We start from the raw sequence: 15,189 nt of genomic DNA, 5'->3' as shown, positions 1-15,189 counted from the left end.
AAAGAACTCTTACCATTCCAAAACAAGAATGCAAAAAACCCAATTTAAAAATGGATGATAGATTTGAGTAGACATTTCTCAAAAGAAGATATTTAAACAGCCAAAAAGCCAACATGAAAAGAAGCTCAATATCATTAGTCATTACTGAAATACAAATCTAAACCACATTGAGATACTACTTCGTACCCACTAGGATGGCCATTAAAAACAACAACGACAACAACAGGCCAGGCACAGTGGCTCATGCCTGTAATCCCAGCACTTTAGGAGGTCAAGGCAGGCAGATCATGAGGTCAGGAGATTAAGACAATCCTGGTTAACATGGTGAAATCCCATCTCTACTAAAAATACAAAAAATTAGCCGGGCGTGGTGGCATGTGCCTGTAGTCCCAGCTACTCGGGAGGCTGAGACAGGAGAATCACTTGAACCTGGGAGGCAGACGTTACAGTGAGTTGAGAACACGCCAATGCACTCCAGCCTGGGTGACAGAGTGAGACTCCATCTCGAAAAACAAACAAACAAACAAACAAAACCAGAAAATAACCAGTGCTGGCAAGGATGTGAAGAAATTGGAACCTTCATTCATTGCTGGAGGGAATGTAAAATGGTGCAGGGCTTTGGAAAGCTATCTGGAGGTTCCTCGATAAATTAATCATAGAATTACTATATGACTGGCCAGGTGTGGTTGCTCATGTCTGTAGTTCCAGCACTTTGGGAGGTCAACGCTGGTGGATGACCTGAGGTCAGGAGTTTGAGACCTGACTGGCCAACATGGTGCAACCCCATCTCTACTAAAAATACGAAAATTAGCTGGGTGTGGTGGCGGGTGCCTGTAATCCCAGCTATTTGGGAGGCTGAGGCACAAGAATCACTTGAGCCTGGGAGGCTGAGATTGCAGTAAGCTGAGATCATGCCACTGTACTCCAGCCTGGGCAACAGAGCGAGACTCCATGTCCAAAAAAAAAAAAAAAAGAATTACCACGTGACCCACCAATTCCACTCCAAGATATATACCCAAAAGAACCAAAAACAGATGTTCAAACAAAAACTTGTACAAAAATGTTCATAGTAGCACTATTCATAATGGTAAAAAGGTAGAAAAAAACAAATGTCTATCAGTAGATGAACGGACAAAGAAAACGTTATCTCTACCTATACAATGGAATATTATTCAGCAGTAAAAAGGCATAAAGTGCTGACACATGACACAGTATGGATGAACCTTGAAAGCATGATGCCATGTAAAAGAAGCCAGACACAAAAAGCCACATATGTGATCCCATTTATAGGAAACCTCCAGAATAGGCAAATCCATAGGGACGGAAAGTAGATTGGTTTCCAGTGACTGGGGAGAGGCAGGAATGGGAAGTAACTGCTTAGTAGGCATGAAGTTTCCTTTTGAGGCAATGCAAACATTTTGGTACTGGAGAGTGGTGATGGTTGCACAATACTGTGAACGTACTTGATGTCACTAAATTATGCACTTTAAAATAGTGAAAGAAGACACACACGTGCACACACACACACACAGAGTACATACTTGGATTTCATTTGTATAAAATTCTAGAAAACACAAACAAACAAAGCAAATCAGTGGTACCCTGAATGTGAGGGGGATAAGGAGAAGAGGGAAAGATAAATTATAAGAAGTGTGAAGAAACATCGTGGGCTGATAATTTTATTTTTTTTTTTTTTTTTTTTTTTGAGATGGAGTTTTGCTCTTGTTGCCCAGGCTGGAGTGCAATGGCGCGATCTCCTCGGCTCACTGTAACCTCTGCCTCCCAGGTTCAAACAATTATCCTGCCTCAGCCTCCAGAGTAGATGGGATTTCAGGCACCCGCCACCACGCCCGGCAATTTTTTTGTATTTTTAGTAGAGACGGAGTTTCACCATGTTGGCCAGGCTGGTCTCGAACTCCTGACCACAGGTGATCCACGTGCCTCGGCCTCCCAAAGTGCTGGGATTACAGGAGTGAGCCACCACACCCAGCCAACAATGTTTATTATTATCTCAATTGTTTAATGGTTTAATGGATCCTGATGGATGCTTTAAACATGTGCAGCTTAACATACTTCAATTATACCTCTTAAAATTGAAAAAAAAAAAAGTTTTAAATTTTATTATTAGATCTCTGAATTGTTAGCATTATTGAATTGCTACTTGAAACACACTGAGAAACTCATGGTTTAAAGGATTTTTACCATAAACCCTGTCGCAGGTCAAAAGTCACAATCCTTCCCCGATTTATGGATTCTATTCAGTCTGGTTGGTACAGACCATGGTTTCTTAAAGCAGAAAAACACCTGTAACAATGTCTGCGAAGATGATTCAAAAAGTATGTCTGGCAGAGACTAGCTGAGCTTGATGTGTCCTTGTTTCAAGTCAGGAATTCCTTTTGCTATGAATAGGAGCCTTGGACACTTTAATCATTGCAGAATCCTGGTTTTCTGAATTGGTTCAAAAATGGTCTGGTGGAAGTTGGCAGACACTTTGCAAATCAAACTATTGAATCTGTTATTATTTTAGCACATGCTGAGAGGATTCTAAGTGTTTATGTACTCTCTGTGAGCATCAAATTTAGGTCTTGCCTAACGTGCATAACAAGCAGAATAAGACAGTGAATCAAATGCCAGAGTCGGATTTGTTTGAGGAAGTTAAATTGGGATATACATTTCACTTTAATCCAAAGCTGAACTTACAGTTATAAGGGAAAAAAAAAGGGCAGGAGCAGGGGACAGAAACAGGAAAAAATGTTTTAATTGGATTGCTTAGTTTGTCTTAAATTTGACCTACTTTCAGATTTATTTCAGCCATTTTTTCTATAATATTTTCTTGTAAGTGATGGATTTTCTATAAATTAAGAATACAGATATTTACACAGAGAAGACAGGATTGCTTGAATTAGTATAACATTCTTTATGCCAAGCCCCATTCCACCATGTTTTCACAAATACTATTTTTCTTAGCTTTCCTGGGTCCTAGTAAGGTTGTGCCTCAGTTTCTTCATCTGCATGATGGGGAGAATAACAACACTTACCTCACAGGATTATTGTTGAAGTAAGTGGATTGAAAATACTTAAACTGTTTAGAATAGTGTCTGGCACACAGAAAGCACTCTTTATAAAAGTTAGTTGTTATTCACTTTATTATTACTGCTCCCTTTAACAGATAAGAACACCGAGGCTCAGGGTTAGTAGTGGCAAAGCTGAATCCAGAACATAGATCATGCCTGCTCCTGCTCCTTTTCACTACTCCACACCACCTTTTTCACCCATACATATTTTGTGTATGAAAACAGGAGTACCAAAGTGGAATAGGCAAAAATAGCTGTGTAACTTAAATCTAAAAAACATGAACAAACTGCTAGTCACTGACCAGCACCACAACTCACCCAGTTTAGGCATCAGAGCAAGTCATCAGTCATTTTTAAAGCCTGCTTCATACAGTGATTTTGAAAACGGAGTTAAAAGGCTTCTGCAAAGAACCAACATAACTTCAAGAGGATGCCCAAAAAAATCTCATGAGTAGTACAAATTACATCAGTATCCTTTTATTTCCATTAGCATTAAAATGGACATTAAAAGGCACTGCAACTCAAGAGATGGAATGCCTCCTATAGAATTACATGGGAAGTAGCTGAGCCATAGATCAAGTCCTGTGACGTCAGGACTAGAAAAATCCAGAGGCTCTAGATAATATCAATGGGCTGATACAATGCAATCATATTTGCAAGGTTGTTTGATATAAACTGTGTGTCCAAACTCATACATTCTAAAGTGATCCACATATTTCATTACAATTGCTTCTTAAATATTTAATCAAATTAAAAGACAAAGCCACTAGATGAAAGTCTGTTGGAACATAGGATATTCAGAGGGTCTCATGGTAGCACCTCTGCAGACAACTTACTACTTATCACAAACAGAAAAATGTCTGTCTACAATGGAGCAATCTGGTGGCTGCCGTGTTAAACAAGGGATCAAACTTTTAGCTTATCTTTGCCAAAATGTTTAACCTGGATTTGGTCATGAAGAAACAATGGCCACAGCCATATCATGGTTCATTCTTCAAGACAACTAGCCTGTAATCTTCAGTCACGGAAAGGAGAAAGAGTTGGGTATACTTGGTAGATTAAAAAGAAGAGATGGCCGGTGCAGTGGCTCATGCCTGTAATCCCAGCACTTTGGGAGGCTGAGGCAGGAGGATTGCTCAAGTCCAGGAGTTCAAGACCAGCCTGGGCAACATGGTGAAACCCCATCTCTACAAAAAATAAAAAAATTAGCAGAGCGTGGTGATGCACGTCTGTAGTCCCAGCTACTTGGAAGGCTGAGGTGGCAGATTGCTTGAGCCGGGAAGGTCAAGGCTGCAGTGAACCGAGATCATACCACTGCACTCCAGCCTGAGTGACAGAGTGAGACCCTGTCTCAAAAAAAAAAAAAAAAAAAAAAGAGGGAGAAAGACATTATAAACAAATGCAAAAAAAAAAAAAAACAGCTATATGAGGCATTATCTGACAAATGAAAAAGTTAAAAATCTAGTGTTTATTAGAAAAAAATTAAATAAGACCAATTTCCTGAGCTATGATAACAAAATTATAGTTATACAAATTACTCTTCAGGGAAAGAAAAAGCAAGACAGGGCACACTCAAGGGCAAGCAAGAATGCAAATATAGTCCCCCCAAAGCAGGTTTACTTTTTAAAAATACAGTCCAAATTACATCCTTGGTTGAAACAAATTTAAAGCAGAGTGAGAATTGGGGTGACAGAAATAATAACAGGCATTCCTATAATTGGCTTGGGAGTAAGAAGTAAAATGTGTTTTGCTTCCTTTAAATAAAAATATTAGTTATGCTTTTCCATCTCAAAAGGTTCATCTTTAAACCACAGCTGGAAGGGTATCAAGAGGACGTTTCTGGGCATGAAAGGAAGGTAGGTATTGGGTTTTTCCTCTATTAAGGATCTGGAAAAATAAGTAACCTTGAACCAAGAAGAGCAGAGAAGAGAATGTGATGGTTGGCTTCTGTTTGGCAGGAAGGAACAGAGCATGAGATGCCCAGGAGAGACCCAGTCTACTGCCATTCCCAGAAAAGTCCTGTGTGAGTGGGTGGGCAGGATGGGGTGGGAGGAGATAACACAACCAAGGATGCTTTTCTCAACTCTCTTAGGGGATGTGAGTAGACTAAGGCCAGTACATACATGGTTAATTTATGAATGCCTCCATTTCTCTCTCCTCCATTCCCAGGATGACAAAAGGGTGGCCTAGCAGAAAATATAAGAGACAGAAATAAGGGGATTCTCATCCCAGCCTGAGGACTCCCTCACTGTGTGACCTTCAACAATTCACTTGACTTCTCTGATGCTCATTTGCCTTACCTAGGAAAACAGGAAAGCTGGGCTAAAACAGCCCTCAGCCACCTTTCAGGACTAAAATCTAAGATGCTAAAGGGCAGCTCAGTCTTCAAGATAGTGCAATACCAATGTGAAATGCCTACTCCTTCTGTGGCTGTTTGTAAAAATTAAATACTCAAAGGTACAGATGGTTAGGAAAAGAAAGAGATAAAGAAAAAATAGTTTTGTTTTATTTTACTGTAAAAGTGATATATGCTCACTGAATTTTAAAAAAAAAAAACAATATTAAAAAGGAAGAAAAAAAGACAAACAATTCTAATTGCCCCATCCAGAGTTAGAACTACTCTTAATGTTCTTTGCATTTGTTCTTCAGATATTTTTTAAGGCTGGCAGGCACCAGCACACACTCATATACATCTTTTCAAAAACAAACATGAGATCTTTGTATACATGCTGTTTGTAGTTTGTTTTTTTTTTTTTTTTTTAGTTAATATTATATGGTCCTCCTTCCATATCAACCAATGCAAAATAACAGCATCATTCTAATGGCGGAGGAGTACATGACCTTATAACTCCACATGGTTTATTTTTCCAACTGAGAAACATTTAAGTGGTTTCCAATTTTCACTCTTCTAGACAGTGTTGCAATAAATATTCTTTTTTTTTCTTTTTTTTTAAATTTATGCAATAAATATTCTTATGTTCATCCTCATTTATGTACATATTTGAAGACTTTAAATCAAGATTTAATCACAGACTCATCTCCCTTTTTATGCAGAAGGTTAAAATATTGATCATTTCAAATATCGAATAAAGTTTCTCCACAACTCTGCTATTGCCAGCACGGGAGGACACAGCATTGGCCCCACGGCACCCACATCCTGGCTCTGGAAACACTCGGTCTCCTGATTCAGCGAGGCTACACGGAAGCGTGAGGCCCAGCTTTGGGACAACTATGACATCTGCAAGGCTGCAAAGAGGTTTCAGGGTGAGCTCCAGGCTGGTCTCTGTGGCCGACTGACTGTGCGTCACGGTTCAGGAGTCCCTGCAGCAACCGCAGCCATGCTCCTGTAAAACGTTTGTGTGTCCTGTGTTTACGTTCTCTGCCTCTGAAACCAACAACATCACCAAACACACTCCCACCGGCCTGTGTTTAACACAGTCCAATTCAGACACATGAAATTATTGTTTCTGTCTCCTAAGCTGAAAGTGCTGCTTTCAGTTTGTTAAAGTAAATGTTAAAGTACTTACTTTAACATTCCAAAAAATTATTCTTATACCAAAGACATTTTTAGAGATTGAAGAACAGTATAAAACTTCTTCCTGTCCACTGACATTAGTGTTTATTTTTCTGACTTTTAAAATTATGTCACTGATCCAAATATTCTTTGTGAATGCTACAGAAAGCATTTCATTCTCTTTTTGTGGTTATTGTTGCTTTCATGGGTGATCAATGCCACAAATATGTACCTATTTCCATGGCTAAATTTAATTGATGTGGGACATATTCTGTATCAGGTGATGGAGGAAGTAGATGGGGGAGGCATTCTACATTGGTGATCACTCCACAAGTTTGCTAAGATTTGCACAGGAGCCACCTAATTTTATTGTTGGAAGAAACTGCAATTGATCATTTCCAATCCCTGGAGAGGCTAGATTAATTGGCTTGTCCAGGTCACTGACTCCCAGTTCAGAGTTTTTTCCTCTCTGGCATTCCTCGACAGAAGCCCAGTAATTAATTTAGAGCAAAGATGCTCATTTTACACCTGAAAACATCAGACTGATCTTAAATCATTCTCTTCAATAATTAATTCAAAATAAACCAAAGGAAGAGATTTAATGAAATCAATGCATCTTTAAAATATATATTACCTAGTCTACTCCTGACACTTTAAAATATATATTACCTAGTCTACTCCTAGACTACTCCTGGAGGGCAGGTTGAAGGGCAGGCCTAACAAAGCTTAAAATCATATTTGGGAAAGAGTCTACAGACAAGTTGCAAAACCAAAAAGTATTTAAGATGTCCAGACAGCAGCAATTGGAGGTTTCCAGGTGTGGGCCAGAGTGGGAAGCGGTAACTGAGAACCGATGGGTCATTAGTGTGATCAGGAGAAAGCAGGTGCAAAGAAAAGGCAGAAGCAGGTGGCCCTGATACAGCCTTAAAGCAAATACCACAGCCTTAAAGAAATACTGCAAAAGTGGCGTGGAAACTATCTTCATGGGGTGATAACCACTCCCAAACACATGCATGACCCTCTCCCTTTTGTTTCTGAACACATGGAAAGATTGATTTGTCCAACCGAGCTTGAGTTATCAATACATCCTCATGCAAGTTGCTTAACTGCTCCCTTTTTGCTCATAAAGTACATTAGCACCAATATGTGCCATCTCCCCTGCAGATCTGCTGTCAGCAAGTTGGAAAAGTCGCCTTAGAAACCATCAGGGACTTACTTATCTTATAAAATCCATCAGGAGTTGTAGGGAAGAGGAAGATCAATCAACTTGACTGTAACTTCCACCGCGGTCAAGAGTTTATCATATTAGACAGATATACGCAACATAATCCAAAACACACACAAAGTATTTGGAGGGGGGTCCTCCTCGCTTTCACCTCCTCCCCCAACAGCTGGCAGTGATAACTTGTCCCCACACTAGCTGTGTGTAAACTTCGAAGACTAAAATCTTGTACAGCTCCTTAGTCGGGTAGAATTTAAACAGTGACCACCCATGGAGCCAGTCAAACTATCAGCTCACCAACAATACCCCCGTGGTGGTGTTGGAAACCAAATGCACATTCCTGATTCAAAAATATATCTTCTTAATTAGGATCAGAATCTGCCAGTCTACTCACTGGTAGGAACAAGCAGTATTAGGCATCCAGGATAACACACATATTCTCAAGATCCAGCCAGGTTCTTTAAACAGAAAGGGAACTGCCGTGCGCTCCTTTCTGCAAACCACTAATTGCCATCCTTGCCATGATTCTGGAATATGGATCATTTTACTTAATGCAAAGCTTTTCAACACTCTATTCTAAACACAGCTACCAGTCACTCACACCAGCTGCAGAGCCACAGCAATTTTCCCTGTTAAAATACACAAAATAATATCAGTTAGACCATCCCCAATTAAATAATCACTGTGGCAGGAAATAAAAATCAGATTAAGTAGGATTTTGTAGTATAGGAGACCATTCAAACTTTTGTCTGGCAAGGAGACCAGGACAGATGAAGGGAGACGGGAGTCCTGCTTCTGAACTTCTCTTTTGGGTTTTAACTCTAATATCTCAAGCTTCTTCCATTCTTACTTTCTCTATTTAGTTCAGTCCATTTTAATTTCTATCCCTTGATTAAACCCCAGTTCTCAACATTTTGGGTATTCTTGTTTATCAAACCTGTGAATTAAGCTATATCAATCTGTTCACTTGAGGACTGGTTCTTGTGGACAGGGAAGAATATTAAGTTTAAACTGGAGTCAAGAACCTAAAGCCACAAAAAATAAATAAATAAATAAATCAAAAGAGAAAGAACCTGGATAATGTGGGATCATTTCACTATGAGTCAATCCTGGTTGGGTTTTTTCCGCCCCCTGGTGACTATTAGGACAGGCAAAGAGATCTTAACAGATCAGAGTTCACTTTCCAGTGGACAGACTTGGGTCTTTTAAATTATTAATTAGATAAACTGCTAAGGAGGTAGCAAAAGAAAACATGGATAGAAAAATAAAAGGGGTGATCAAATTCTTCTTCTTTTCCCCCCTACAGCACTGGCATTAGAACGGCTCTGTGTGCACCATATGCATAGCCCTTTACTGTGACTAATAGGAATAATGTACTACATTTCATAATACTGATTTCTTTGGCAATTTGAGAAAAACTCACAACTAAATGACAGTATATACTATGTAAAAATACTTATCACAACAAACCCTCAAGCAAAATTTCTTTTTCTGATAAAACTTTGGAAAGCTTTCTAGACAAGCAAAAGAATGGTTCAGGCTGCTAAGAAAATAGCCCCCCCTCTTTTCTTCCCTGTTGGGGTAAAGGCTTAATCCTCTCAGATGGTTTCCCTGCTGAATGCTTGTCTTATGTGCAGTTTAAGATGGTATTTAAAATTTTCAAAATTCCTTCTACAAGTGTATTCCTATTTCCCCTAAAAGTGGGCTCACACTGATGTTAACCGGCACAGATGTTAGAAATTCCATCCTCTTTCCAGAAAGGACCAAGTATGAATGCAAGGCAATGCCCCTTTTTAGCAAATTCTTTATTTCTTCTCTCTGGTTCTGGATGTAATTGTCAGCATACCCATCAAAGTGGGTGAACATCACGCACAACCTCCCTGCACATGACCCCCTAACGGTTACATGGGGATCCTTCTGCAGAATGTCTGTAAAATTAGAGTCTGTAAATCGGAGCTGCTACTTATAACGTTTTCTATTCTGAGTGAGGGGAGCACTTTGCTCTGAAAATATAGACAGCCAGTGTTCTAATGCTATACAGAAGACTATAAACTTTAGAGATCAAAGCTGGATTCATGTTTTCATTCACTACAAACACACGCAGGTGACACTAGCTACCAAATGCTAAACCAAAACTTTTTCTATTGTTTGTAATTATTTTTATTCACTGCTTTAAAAATAATGTAGAAAAAAGTGTCATCTATACTCAGATTAAATATGCAACCTGATGTCATGCATTAGCCAGGAATATTTTGCTGCAAATCAAGTAAGTTAGGAAAATCCCCTATACATTAACTTCATAAGAGGGGTGCACATGTTTGGTTTCTTTCCTCCATGACTAGTGGTATACTTTGTGGATCCATCTGACAGCTAACTGCAACATTTCACACGGAATTGAGTGGCTCTGTTTTTATTCTAATGAGTGCTTTAAAACTTGCAACCTAAAACTTAAATTTCTGACATTCATCAAGGTTAATAAATAACTTCTTATAAATAAAGGATTAGGCTTGATTTTTAAAGCTCACAATTAAAACAAAATAATTTTAAAAATAAAACATTGTGTATGTTGGAGGAGATAAATCCTTATAAAACATTCACTGGAATGTCAATGTTTTCTTATTTCTGCTAGTACGGAAAAAATATATATTTGTTAAGTTCTCAAATTATTCTGATTTCCTAACTTATCCCAAATCTCCTCTTAGGGTATTATTTATAGTTCTTGTTTCCTAAATAGCCTAAGTCATGTTTTATATACAATAATGCCTCTAAGCCAGTTTGGAGAATGCACATTTAAAATTAAAATCTTATAAAATATTAATTATCTGTGTCTATACATGGCTGATAATCTTTACAGTAAGAAGAGTAGAAAAGGTATGGATGATTCTTAATGGAAGCTAAAAATACAATGATAAGGAAATGAAATCATTGTACTCCAGAGAAATTAACTCTAGATGCAATCTTCATAAGTACTAAGACTGGCTCCCATAAAACAAACAAAATCAGTCTCATTATTAGTCATCACACTTCATGTGTTTATCTTTGTAAATGTAGCACACAGCAGTTCTCTAAAGACCAAATATAACATGTGAACAGGAACTGATTTTTATTATAATTGTTACTATGGTTTATCCAAAGTCATTGACTTTTATCTAAAATAAAAACCATTACTAATAAAAATCAGTAAACATAGACATTAAGTGGAAAAATGTTTGTAATCTTCAAACACACTATGCAACATGAAGAAGATTGATGTCGCCATCATTTTGAAAGCAATCAAAACTTCTCCTCTTACGAGTTACATAACGACCTCGCTAAAATAACTAGAAAAAAATAGAGGTTCTCTAATAATATTTAATATATGTTCCCCCAGAGGAGAATTTCATCCAAAGCTGTTGCTCACAAAATTCCCCAAATCAACAGGCAGACAACTCATTTTGCAGCCGAGCGCAGTAGCTCCACTATATTTTCTCAAAGATGGCTGATGCAAACCACACCTCATAACTACATAAAAATGGTTGCTCAGATGGAATTATGCAAATGCAGTTTCAAAACAACCTGCTCAAATTTCGGCACATTGAAGATGGACCTATGAAGAGTTTGCGACATTGTGTCTGGTTCCAGTGGAATTTCAGTGGGTACTAAGGAGAGCACAAACTCCAAATCATCCTTACAAAGAAAGACTGAAACGTCAGTATGCAAACATCCAATCCTATGGGCATATTCACAGCCCTGGATCCTGGTCCCTGAACACTGATCCGTCACCAATGTAAAGCAAGGAGAGCAATGAGGTGCTTCTTGAGGTCTACATCCTGGCCTTCAAGTAGAAGGGGCCATCTTTGAAAAGCCGAGTCTTTTCTTTTAAAATTAGCTATTCCAAAGATGGGATTTTCAAAATGGGGGATGAATTTAGAGGGTAAATTATTTATTATATGAGGCAAATAAAATATACTTTAAATGATCCATTTCCATAAAATGATATTTATTTTCAACTTGGCAGTATTTCATAATCAGATAACCTTCTACAAAGACCTTTCTGTGAATATAAAGTTCCCGGTTTTCTTCTACTTAAAAGTAAATAATAGAAAAGTGCAAGGTGATTACAATATCAAAGCAATTTCAATAAACTTCATATGCAGCCTGATTTCAAGCCACAAGGCACTGGCTCCATACGAAGTACATCAGATGTTTCCAAATTAATAATTGGCCAAATTGGATTTTTCACTAAGTAAACTTTAAATTTTAAATAGTTTTTCTCTGTTGCTTTATATTTATATTAAGGAATAAAGATAAATTTTAAGTATTGATGTACATAAATTGTCAATCATATTTAGTATTGGCTGAATAATTTGCAAAACAATAGAAAAGAATAATAATATGAAATATTTTCATTTTGGAATAGTTGGAAACTGTTTGTAGTTGAAAGTTATATAAAATATCCAATTAAAGCAAAAAGTTATCACAAGTGGAGATTCAGTATTCCACCAGTCAAAAAGAGGGAACCCTTTTGTTCTGAAATACGATACCAGCGTTTTCTAACATTAAACTTGAATTTGCGCAATTCTTTCTATTAGACAAATCAGTCTTCAAAACAATAAATACTTAACTGCTATTTACTTCCATTTACACCCATCACTGATTCTTTCTGTTACTAAGTTTTATTAAATTTACAGGACTCAAAGCATCAGCAGAGCAGCGGAAAACCTCTGCTCTGTTCCATGAGGGCATATTTTGCTGTACTTACGTGTATTCATCCAGTGTCGTCAGTTTCGCAGAGGTGCTCATCATTCACTTTCCTACACTTCTTAAACTAGTTTTGAAGACTTCATTACAAACTGAGTAAACCCTTAGGAGAGTAGAGATCCTTCAAATAAACCAACATTCTAGGCCTTAAACCGTCACACGCAATCTCAAAAGAACAAACAACACAAAGCATCACTGTTTTTACTTTTATGTCCCTCAAATGGGCTGAAAGAGCCTCTCGGGGCTTGTTAACCACCCTCAACCTTCTCAAGCATTGGGAAGGCCGACCTGAGAATTCACGACCCAAGTCGCACGGGTCACCCGAGTCACAAGATGGTAACATTAATGGAAAACGGTTGCGTAGCTAAACTCTTCGAAATGGCCTTCTTGAAACGTGGCTACACTTTCAGGGCAAAGCAAAATATGTTGTTTACAAATTCTCACCTCCCTTTTCACCCCAGTGTCACTGGTTGGTTTCAGGGGCACCATGAAGGGTGGTTTAATTTTTGGCATTTTACTTACACACCCTCACGCGCGCGCACACACTCACGCACGACTCTCCATTCCAGCGTCCTCTTGGGACCAGAAAGATGACACAGTCCCTGGGCCATTTCCCCCCAATCTGAGCTATTTTAGTTCAAAATATCTAGTACCATCCCCGAAGAGACGAGAAAGGAGATAAGGAAATACAAAATAATTTTCCCTAAAGAACTTGGCTCCCCTCTTTCCAGCCTAACAGCCAGAAGGACACCGACTCTGCCCAGAGGGGGGACGAGAAAACTTCAAACCCAAGGAGGGCGAGCGAAGTTCAGCAGGGACGGGAGATGAAACCACAAAGGGGGCTCTCGGGGTGCGTCCCCAGGCGCACCCCTCGTCCCTGTTCCCTTCTCCCTCTTACTTTTGGATGATCTGAGGTAGGCCGGCTTGGGGCGGGGGCGGGGGCGGGGGCGGCGGCGGCGGCGGCTGCGGCGGCGGCGGCTGCTGCATCCCTCGCGGGCCGGAGGGTGCCGGGGACGCCCGGGCACCAGGCACACTGCAGGCAACTCTGTCCGGCTGCTCCGGACCGCTGGGGTCCGCGTCCTGGCTCATGGCTGCTGCCAGCACCATGCGGGGCGAGACCCGCCCGGGATCGCGGCGAGAGAGCTCACGGGAGGGGCGGTCCTGGGCCACGGGCGCTCACTGGCCGGGGTCCCCGTGCCCAGTCCCCTTGTCCTTCCCGGTGGCGCGGGGAGGAGACGCGAGGGGCGGGGAGGAGGCAGTCCCGGCGGCGCCGCCTCCTCCTCCTGCTGCTCCAGCTCCTCCGGGCCGGCCACGCGGGGGCGGGGGCCAGGGGGCGTCTCCCGACCGGCTGGAGCTGCTCTGCGGCCGGGGGTTGCTCAGCACCAAGCTGGACCCAGGAACTCTGCCCGCCGACCCTGGGCGCAGGAAGCCGGGAGGGAGCGCGGTGTACGCCACCCGCCACAGTGCACCCCCAAGGTCCGGAGCCCAGCGTTCCACGGCGCAGCACACCGCGTGAGGAAGGAGACACACGCAGCCCGCGGCCCGCCGCCGCGCTCTCGCTCCAGCCGGGAACCGTGCGCGCGGCCTCTCGCAGCTCCTGCCAAGCCGGGCGGACCGAGAGCGCCCAGGACGTCCGCGCGCATCGCCCATGCAAAGTGTGCCGGGCCTGACATCTGCCCGAGGCTGGAACCCGGCCAGCGCCACTCGCGCCTGAGGCACCCGACCCCGAGGGGAAGAAAGCCTGGAGTCGCCCCGAGGTGGGACTTGTATTGTAACCCAGGTCTCCATCCCCGGGGCTCTCCAAATTGTCAGTTCTAGCTGCTGATTTCAGGTGTCCCCGGAAGCAGCCGGTGGGGCCACCGTGGGTTTCTGGTTTCTTTTTCTCTTCACTTAAAAGACCCCGCCACGACGCTACGAGCGCAAAGACAAAACCATGCGTACATTTTATTCTTGTTATTTATTGGCCAAATCTCGGCGGAAATGTAAAGGATGAAAAGAGAGTTTGCCGACATCGTACGGTCACCGTCACGCCCTCTGAAGCCCTGTTAATTACCCTTGTTCCCGCGTGCGCCCGTCCACCTGCACTCACCGGTTCACAGCTGTGGACGCGGACATCCTGAGGCCTTTCAAGGCTGAGAGCCACTCCGCAAGGTGCAGCTTAATGTCCTGGCACGTGGGTGCGAATATGCTAGGCACCTGACGCAGAAATGTCTGCGGAGCAGAGCAAAGACCGGAGAAAGCGGCCGCCCAGTACACCTCACCGGCTGGCCGGCATACAGGAGTTCTAAGTCCTGACGCCAACACCCCCGGGAAGTAGAGAAAATCGTGCCTTGGGTGCCTGGGAAACCAGAGCCCAGCATGCCCCATGGCCTGGAGAGGAGTTTGCTCAGGGTCTCCACCCAACTCACCTTCCTCCCGCAACCACGCGGAGGAAAATTCTGAAGATGGATTCCCTGAGACCTGGCAACTACTTGAATTCCCTAAAAGACGCTTTCATTTCTCCCCAGACTGAGTTTCCAGCCTCAGGAAACTGCGCCTCCGCCTCCGTTGATTTCTGCCATCATTCTCTCTTTCTCCTTACTTCTGCCATCATTCTCTCTCCTTCCTTCCCTCTCCCTTTTTTTATCTTCCTTTCTTCC

The 15,189-nt window shown here is 41.6% G+C and overlaps 1 protein-coding gene across 1 annotated transcript in view; it reads right to left on the bottom strand.

The window, feature by feature from the left end:
• Positions 1–14,209, bottom strand: part of RBM20 (RNA binding motif protein 20) — a 196,225-nt gene extending 182,016 nt beyond the window's left edge. Inside the window, exon 1 of the mRNA XM_001087170.5 lies at positions 13,449–14,209. Coding sequence (XP_001087170.4) covers positions 13,449–13,657 — 209 coding nt within the window. The 5' untranslated portion in view covers positions 13,658–14,209. The remainder of the gene's footprint in view (positions 1–13,448) is intronic.
• Between the last annotated feature and the right edge of the window lie 980 nt (positions 14,210–15,189).

The sequence above is a fragment of the Macaca mulatta genome, chromosome 9 (assembly GCF_049350105.2).
Source record: "Macaca mulatta isolate MMU2019108-1 chromosome 9, T2T-MMU8v2.0, whole genome shotgun sequence".
Lineage (NCBI taxonomy): Eukaryota > Metazoa > Chordata > Mammalia > Primates > Cercopithecidae > Macaca > Macaca mulatta.
The sequence above is the reverse complement of the archived record's forward strand: the minus strand, read 5'-3'. Positions and strand labels throughout refer to the sequence as shown.